The 9,672-nt window shown below is 42.2% G+C and overlaps 1 protein-coding gene across 1 annotated transcript in view; it reads left to right on the top strand.

The window, feature by feature from the left end:
• The window catches only part of CDKL3 (cyclin dependent kinase like 3), a 113,531-nt gene extending 107,089 nt beyond the window's left edge, over positions 1 to 6,442 (top strand). Inside the window, exon 14 of the mRNA XM_073878499.1 lies at positions 6,307 to 6,442. Within this exon, the coding sequence (XP_073734600.1) occupies positions 6,307 to 6,339 (33 nt within the window). The 3' untranslated portion in view covers positions 6,340 to 6,442. The remainder of the gene's footprint in view (positions 1 to 6,306) is intronic.
• Positions 6,443 to 9,672: the final 3,230 nt, after the last annotated feature.

Below are 9,672 nucleotides of genomic sequence, written 5' to 3'. Positions count from 1 at the left end.
GGGGGTGGGAGGGATGGGGTGGCTGGGTGATAGACATTGGGGAGGGTATGTGCTATGGTGAGCGCTGTGAATTGTGCAAGACTGTTGAATCACAGATCTGTACTTCTGAAACAAATAATGCAAGATATGTTAAGAAGAAAGAAAAAGAAGAAGATAGCAGGAGGGGAAGAATGAAGGGGAGTAAGTCGGAGGGGGACACGAACCATGAGAGACGACGGACTCTGAAAAACAAACTGAGGGTTCTAGAATGGAGGGGGGTGTGGGGATGGGTTCGCCTGGTGATGGGTATTAAAGAGGGCACGTTCTGCGTGGAGCACTGGGTGTTATGCACAATGAATCATGGAACACTACATCAAGAACTAATGATGTAATGTATGGTGATTAACATAACAATAAAAAAATTAAAAAAAATCACAATAACAGAAATAAAGCATTTACTTCCCTGGGGATTTAATTAAACCATAAAATCTATGTTAATGAAGAATAGGGACTGCAAAGAAGAGAAGAAAGCCCTCGGTTCTTTTTGGCCTTGTTTCCTATACATCCTGTAACGACTTTTTGCATTCACTCAAGGCTTGCAGCAGATGGGTCAGATTGGGCCTATGGTTATTGGGACATGGTGTCTAAGCTTCTTTCAAGATACATCTAGAACATTCTAGACCAATGCAATCAACAGTTGTCTGATGGCTAAAAACTTGCACCATTTAACAAATATATGAGTAAATCCAGGACCATTTTTGAGATATTTCTTAGTCAACTTGGTGCTGCTTAAACCAAAAAAAAAAAAAAAAAAAGATACTGTTCTTCAAAGTAGCATGTGTTCAATAGGTATCTAAGGAAGTGTAAGTTAGATCGAATGACCTTTTACTATCCATCCAGGACACCTCTTGTCCCTGTGGTATCTTACATGTATTAGAGCAGGTGCCTCTTCTTCCCGGCTACACAGTCCCAGAGTCAGGCACAGGTACAGCAAGTGGACTTGGTCTCAGCCCAGTCACCCCCTTGGTTATTAAGGGTATAATTTACACAACTTTAGGATGTGACCCTGCAAACAAATAAGCTCCCCCACCTTTCTCTCCTCCACCAGCTTCCCATGATTTGCAACATTTCTCTGGTTGATGTTGGAAAGGCAGGCTTGATTGACCATCCCATCCCCAAGTACAGCGACAGTATCTGCCATGCTTCCATGCTCTTCTGCAGCTTTGCCCCTCCCTCTGTAAAGGGGGAGTCTGATTCTACTCTTTTTGAGTCTGGGTGAGCTTTGGACTTGCTTGCCACCAACAGAGCACAGCCAAAGCGACAATGGGATTTCTGAGGTTAGGTGATAAAAAGTGATGATCTAGCATCCACCTGCTGGCTGGAATGCTTGGAGCCCTAAGGTGCCCTGTAAGAAGTCTGACTATCCTGAGACTACTAAGCTGGGAGGAAGCCGTGCCACATGGCGAGGCTGTGTGTAGGTGCTCTGGTCAGCAGTCTGAGTTTTTGAGTACTCCAGGCTCAGACACTGGACATGTGAGTAAACAAACCTGAGATGCTTCTAGCTCCCAGTTATGAAGTCATCACCAGACTTTGAACCTCCCCAGCTGGGGCCCCAGATAGCTTGGGTAGAGAGAAGCTATCCCAACTGTGCTCTTTCTGAAGTTCTGACACCTTGAATCTGTAAGCACAATAAATTGCTGTTTTTTTTTTTAAAGATTTTATTTATTTATTTGAGAGAGAGAGAAACAGCATGAGAGGGGAGAGGGTCAGAGGGAGAAGCAGGCTCCCCACTGAGCAGGGAGCCCGATGTGGGACTCGATCCCAGGACCCTGGGATCATGACCTGAGCCGAAGGCAGTCGCTTAACCAACTGAGCCACCCAGGCGCCCAAATTGCTGTTTGTTTTATGTTACACAGCAATAGTAACTAAAAGACCCACTATCTTCAATAACACCAAAAAGAAGAGCAATAAAAAAGGAGAGGAAACTGCTACAAATTAAAATTAAAAAATGAAAAACAAGATAATTATAAACTGTTTAATTTAAAAATTAAAAAAATTAGATATACGGACGAGATATATCAACAAATACAAATGACAGTGTTTGACTCCTGATTAGAATAAACCATTAAAGAAAGACACTTAAGAAAAATCAGGGCAATTTGACCTCTGACTGGATACTAGATGATATTAAAGAATTACTGTTAATTTTAAAGATGCGATAAAGTGGTTATTGAAAAAAGAGTCCTTGGGGCGCCTCGCTGGCTCAGTCGTTAAGCGTCTGCCTTCGGGCTCAGGTCATGATCCCAGGGTCCTGGGATCGAGCCCCGCATCGGGCTCCCTGCTCAGCGGGGAGCCTGCTTCTCCCTCTCCCGCTCCCCCTGCTGTGTCCCCTCTCTCTCTGTGTCTCTCTCTGTCAAATAAATAAATAAAATCTTTATGGAAAAAAAAAAGAAAAAAGAGTCCTTATTTGTTACAGATATATACAGAAGTATTTAAGTATGAAAATATCTAATTTGCTTTAAATTGGATTTAAAATGGAGCTGAGGGGGGATGGGGTACAGATAAAATAAGATTGCCCTATTTTAACAATTGTTGAAGCCAGGTGATAGGTATGTGGAGGTTTATTATGTCTATTTTGTGCCCTATTTGAAACTTCCCCTAAGATAAAGGTTGCCGAAACAAAGGTGGGGGGAACTCACTTGTCCTCTGTCCTGTTCTTCCAGGCTGTGGTTCTGTGCTAACAGGTGCCAATGGTTTAAATAGATTGCTCCTCCTATAAGCATGACCTCTGTGTACTCTCCGAGGCTTCTCGGGGCCCGGGACCCTACATCAATGTGAGATTTCAGGCAGGGAAAAGTACTAAGGGGGAAAGCATATTCTTAGGCAAATGTTTTAGGCACTCCTCAAATCCGTATAATTTGGGGTGGCTAGAATTCCCCTTGAAGACAAAATTCTCTTCTCTGACAATACTTAGTCCAGCCCTAGGTACACAAGTGGACATCCATGAATTCCTGACGAAATGATTTAAGAAATTTTTCAGGATTTACTCATCAGCTTACCCTGAAGATTAGGGATTGTTCAATTTTGAACTTTGAAATGTATCTGTCAGCAGAAAGACAAGCAAATAGGCTGCACGTTAGTATGCAGATGATGTACTTTGGAAGGTCCTTCTGTCTGCTTGTAGGTTCTCTCCCTTGAAGAAAGACTGTTAACTCATGCTACAGCCTGCCACTCTCTGCTTGGTTTGGGCTATGTCACGAAGCCCAAAATAGAAAGTTCTTTTACCGCAGAGCAGGGAAAGAGGTTTAAATTTATCAATTCAAACAACAAAGGGTAGCATTATACTGGCTTTCCTTGTGTGGGGGGTAGGGAAGAGATAATGGCTGCTTCATCAAGGAGAAGGAGTGATCTGACACTGGCAGGGGCTGGGACCAGGAGACAAGCTTCCACTGTGGTGAGTTGGGCTTGTTTCCCATCCTGGCCCCCCTCATTCCCTCCTTCCAACCATGTCACCTCTTTTAGGACATGGGAAAGCAGCTGAGCTATTGGGGAATCAGTCCCAGAAATGTCACTGAAGTTATTAGACTGGAAACAATGCTCTGAGCCAAACCGCTTCTCTCTTGGCTTTTAGAGGAGTCAGGACCTTGCAACAAAGTTACACAGAAGGGAGATGTATCTTTTCCTTGTCAAATGGTCAAAAATTTTTAATGATCCTTAGGGTTGGAAAGAGTTTGCAGAAAATGGCATTCCCAGATATTGCTGGAGGGAGGTAGACTGAGTCAGCCACTTGGAGAACAACCTGACAACACGGATCCATGGTATACCAGAGAATGTGGATCTAGAGGCGCTCTCATTTATAGCTGGTGGGGATGCAAACTGGTTCCCTAGCAAACTCTTGTACATATACAACAGGGAACATTTACAGTATAATGTTCATAGCAGCAGTGGGAGCAAGAGCTAAATCCTAGAAACAGTGTACCTGCCCATCAGTGGGAGAGAGGATGATAAACCGCCTGCAGTACATCTACACAGTGGGGTAGTTAATACCAGGTGAAATGACTACAGTGGAATACGAAGATATGGATGAATTTTAGCAAAGTCAGTGGGAAAAACAAGTCCCCAAAGATTACGCACAGCTTGATGTCCTTTTTCTAAAACTAAAGACAGTTCTAAAAAATTACTCTTTAGGCATATATACAGATACAGCAAAATCATATAAAAAGAAAAGGAAACGAACATACAATTTAGAAGAGTTCCCTTGGGTAGACAGCACAGAAGATGGGGTGGAGAGCCTTATGCTTCAATATTGGTTATTGTTGAGGCCCTAGCCTTTGTTTTGGGTTGTGGATTGACAGGTACTGAATACGTTATTAAAATTAATGAATTTACTACCTAACTTAACAAAATCAGGCCATCCATACCAATTTTAAGAGTATCAGAACAAACGATTATGGTTAATCCAATTCTATATACCTGCCATTAAAAAACAAAACAAAAACAGGTTATAGAGTCTTTGGCACAGTCATCCCACTTCCAAGCATTTACCTTAAGGAATAAACAAAGATGCAGAGAAACATTCATGAACAAGACACTTATTGTGATATTTGTAAATACAAAAATAGGAAATAATCTATCAAACTAAGAGATTAGTTACATAAACTGGGTTACACTGATATACCTGAAAAGAAAGTAGTCTTTTTTTTTTAAGATTTTATTTATTTATTTGACAGAGAGCGAGAGAGAGAAAGAGAGAGAGAGGGAGCACAAGCAGGGGGGAGCAGGAGAGGGAGAAGCAGTCTCCCCGCTGAGCAGGGAGCCTGATGTGGGACTTGATCCCAGGACTCTGGGATCATGACCTGAGCCAAAGGCAGACACTTAACTGAGCCACCCAGGCGCCCCAAAAACAAAGTAGTCTTTTAAAAATATTTGCTAGGGGTGCCTGAGTGGTTCAGTTGGTTAAGCACCTGCCTTTGGCTCAGGTCATGATACCGGGGTCCTGGGATCAAGCCCCGAATTGAGCCTTGTATTGAGCCCCACATCGGGCTTCCTGCTTGGCCAGGAATCTGCTTCTCCCTCTGACCCTCCCCCATCTCATGCTCTGTCTCTCTCAAATAAATTCTTTAACAATAAAAATAAAATAAAAATATTTTCTGAGAGTATTTAACAATATGGGGAAAAGGTCATGATATATCAGTTGAATAAAACAAATTACAGAACATACAGTGTGAACCTAGTTTTATATATATATATTATATATATATATATATATTCCTCATTTCTGGATGTTGTGATTGTTTCTTCCTCAAACTTGTCAGTAGTTCACAAATTTTCTGCAGTGATCATTAGTTTTTTTACAACCAGAAATAATTTTATTACACAAATAGTTAATAATTATAGCTAATGTAGATGGAGTACTTGTTATATGCTAAGAGCATTACACGGATTCATTTATTTAAAGCTTAAAATAAACTTATGGGGATGGTACTATTATGATCCCCATCCTACAGATGAAAATACTGATGGTTAGGTGCTTCCACAACTTTGCATGAGAACACAGAGGCCATATAAAGTGGCACCTTGAGCCAGGCTTCTAGGAGGCTCTTCAAAGGGTGTGCTGATGGTAGGGTCTTGGCCTCCCTGGTACAAGATGGCTGCACCAGAGAGAATGATCTCCCTGTGAGCAGTATTGGGAATTGAGCAGCTTGACGTGGAACCTGCAACCTAAACAGGTTGAGGCCTCCAAGGAGTGTCTGAGCCTGAGTCCCCACAAGGCAGCCAACCATCAAACATGGGTGTGTGTAGGGGGGCACATGTGGGGAGCCAGGTAGCCCAGTCCTTGAGGGTCTCTGATGAGCCCCTGTGGCAGAGCCCAGTAAGTGCAGCCTGGCTTGTAGAGCAGAGATTTTACTCAGGGCTCTGACTAGCTCTGGTTCTCACCAGCCACTGTAGGATGACCTCTGGAGCCTTCAGGGGACAGGATGGGGGCGCTCTAGGGTTAGGACAGAGCCAGGGACTCAGCTGCGGTCTCCTCTCATCACTCATGCTTTAAATATAAGCTCTGATGTGATCAAGGCGCCAGAGATAAAATGCCTTTCTCAAGCTAAGCAGGCAGGATCTGTATCCCATTTGGACAAGACAGTGGAAAATAGACTCAGGGGGAAAATATCCCTTGGCCTCAACACCAACACCCGGGAGTTGAAGAATCTGATACCTTAACATTGTAGAATAAACAAAGGGAGGCACAGTTTCCTATGTTTTCTTCAAAACATCTAGAATAGATATGATTTAAGTGGGTGTGATTTTAACAGCTAGTTCTTCTCTTCTTAGCTGAAGAATTCTGGATTATCCTTCAAGATGTAGCTCAAGCATCAGCTTCTGTGGAAATACTTCCCAAGCCGCCCCAAGCAACAAGTCCGTTCCCCTTCTATACATGTTTAATAAATGATTTGTTTATCTGTCGGAATGTCTGTCTTCCCCTGCTGGAGCATAAGCTCAGTGGGCTGTGTTTTATGCACCTCTGGGTTTTCCCCGCTTTTCCTCCACTTCTTCCCATCACCTCTCCCCCATGCCCATCCCTATACCTGCCATGTGGTAAGTGCGAATTAAATGTTGCTTTTGGAACAGACAGCTATAACGTTTGGGGTATGGTCCCCTAGAATTCTGAGAGCTGGGACTCAAACCCCTTTTTGCATCTATGATACTTGAGAAAATCTGATGAAAGCTAAGAACCTTTTCCCCAGAAAAAACGCATACAAGAGAAAACTCCCAATTGTATAGCAGTAAAGCCCCCCCCCCCACACACATCTAACACATACAAAAGTGAGTGCACGTAAAACTGGGGAAATCTGAATATGGGTTGTATCCGTATCAATGGCCAGTTGTGATATTGTATTATAGTATTGCGAGATGTTACCATCGGGAAACCGGGATCTCTCTGTATTATTTCTTACACCTGCCTGTGAATCTAAAATTGTCTCAAGGAGTGCAGTGGCTCCTGGGTGGCTCAGTTGGTTAAAAGACTGCCTTCAGCTCCGGTCATCATCCCAGGATCCTGGGATCCCTGCTGAGTCTCCCTCTCCTTCTGCCACTCTTCTCCACTCGTGCTGTCTCTCTCTCTCTCAAATAAATAAATAAAATCTTTAAAAAAAAATTGTCTCAATAAAAAAGAAAATTCCTTTGGGCGTTGATGGATCCCCTGAATCCTAGGTTGAGAGCTCCCCAGTATGTATAGTGCAATCGCTACATGGATGACCTAGAGTGTGGGGCTTGAACGGTTCCTGAATGACAAGTAGTGCTCGTACAGATACAACTGGCTGCCTGGCGAGCAGGACGTGTTGCACAAAGAGGTCAAAGTAGGAACGGAGGTGTATAGCACTTCTCTGAGACAGTAAGAGGGCCACCTGAGCTGAGGGGAAAACCTTTTAATGAGAGGGAAGGAAGGAGAAAAGACCATATGGAAATGCTTTGTGAAGAGGCCATGTGAGAAGGCCACAGGAAGGTGAGACTCCTTTTCACAGGAAAGTGGGTAATATTAATATTCCAGGGCATAGAGGAATATTTAACAGAACTATTAGCTGCATATTGTTTGGGGCTGTGCTTCCCCTAAGAGGTGCCTAGTCATGTTTACTCAGATATTCTGAAGATTTTCTTTTCACAATTATGAGCAACATATTTTCATTACAGAAGACTCAAGTATATAAAAAGGAAAAACTAAAAATCCCATTCACCAGAAGCAACTGCTATTAATACCTCATTGTGTACATTTCTAAAGTCTCTCATGGGGGCACCTGGGTGGCTCAGTTGGTTAAGCGTCTGCCTTCAGCTCAGGCCATGATCCCAGGGTCCCAGGACTGAGCCCCGCATCAGGCTCCCTGCTCAGCGGGGAGTGCTTCTCCTTCTCTCTCTGCCCCTCTCCCTGCTTATATGTGCTCTCTCTCTCTCAAATAGGTAAATAAAATCTTTATTAAAGTCTCTCATAAACATCTATTTATAATACATATTTAGTAAAATTAGGGTTATACATCCTGTTTTATAAGGTAATTTTATCACAATACTATATTGCGCATAATGTTCCATGTCAATAAACATATTTCTCTGATAAGATTTTTAATACCTGCATAGTTAGTGACGGTTTTTTTTAAGACTTATCCAGCCCTCTGGAGTGATAAACTTTGCCTTTCGTTTAAGATTATTTTTTTTTCCCCTGTAACAGAGAGAAATATTTCCTCTGTAAGTGAGAATGGTATCTAGATGTCATGGACATTACCAAGGGACATGGTTATTTCTCTTTTTTTCTTTAGTCAAACTGCAGTAGCTGGGTCAAAGTGCTTTATTATATTTGTGGCAGAGTTCCTGGCCACAAAATTTTGGCCACAGCTATAAAATTCTAATTTCAGGTGAAAGGGAAATGTAAGTTTAATTTTTCTGAAATTGCAAAAGAGAAAAACAGGGATGGATACCAATGAGTTGCAAGTATCACTGTGTATCCTGCGTATGAAATCTTCTGGTAGTTGGGCAGGTCCAATTGGCCAGAGCATGGCGGGTTTCTCATGGGCATAGCCACTAAAATGTTGACTAAGTAGGTCTTTATTTTGGAGCTTCTGGGGTATAGAAGGCCTTGGTGCAAAGCTCATGCTATCAGATATGGCATCCTTTTCAGACAAAAGATTCTGGTACAACAGGAACATAAGGCTGACCAACTGTATTAATTCTTGGATTTATTTCCTCATTGTCTTTTTCTCTACACAACAGGTCTTCTGAACGTTTGCATGATGTCAAGGGAAGAGAGGGGATGTTCTTTTTGTTTCATCTCTACCCTCTTTTCTTGAATCCTCCCCCAACCCCCGAACCCATCTTCACTTCATCTGATGGCTTTGTATCTATATGATTTTTTTGATATCATTATGTTCTGTTTCCAAGGACCACTATGTATTTCACGGCAGGTGTTGGGGTGCTCCAAGTAGCATTAGAGGATATTTAGAATCAGAGACCACTTAGAAGTAATAAGAATAAGAATACCTAGAGGCCCTTCGGTGACTCAGCCGGTTAAGCATCTGACTCTTGATTTCGGCTCAGGTCATGATCTCAGGGTCAGGAGAAGGAGCTCCACATCAGGCTCTGTGCAGCCTGCTTGAGATTCTTCCTCTCCCTCTGCCCCACCGCCCCCCTCCCTCCCTCTAAAAAAGAAGAAGAAGAAGATCTAATACTTTAATACTTACTGGACATTTATTTATATGCTGTGTTGTGTTTTACATTTATAATTTCACTTAATTCTAGAAGAACCCTATTATTTGGCAATTACAATTATCCCCATTTTATCAATGAGAAAACTGAAACTCAGAGTTTAGGTAACTTGCCAAACTTGATGCAAAACCAGAATTCAAACCAGGTCCATCTGACTCCAGAGCCATTTCTTACCTACATGGCTCTACTTTCTGTCTCAGTAAGCTTAAAAGTCAGGGAACTGGAAGGAACAACAACAAAATAAACCTAATGTAAGTCCAAGAGAATTGCTGACAAAAAGATATATCTTTCCTTCTCCGTGTTTAATGTCAATTTTTATACTTTGGCTAAGATATCTATTATAAAGCTATTTGCTGAAGGTCATTTTCCTCCTACCCCGCCCTCATCATCAGATGGTTTTTATTTATAGCTATGTTTAAACATCATAGGTAACACTTAGACTTGCTGTAT

The sequence above is a fragment of the Callorhinus ursinus genome, unplaced genomic scaffold, assembly GCF_003265705.2.
Source record: "Callorhinus ursinus isolate GAN/ISIS: 27379988/994484 unplaced genomic scaffold, GSC_fseal_2.0 scaffold30, whole genome shotgun sequence".
Taxonomy (NCBI): domain Eukaryota; kingdom Metazoa; phylum Chordata; class Mammalia; order Carnivora; family Otariidae; genus Callorhinus; species Callorhinus ursinus.
Note: the sequence above shows the minus strand (reverse complement) of the source record. Positions and strands in the feature narration are given on the sequence as shown.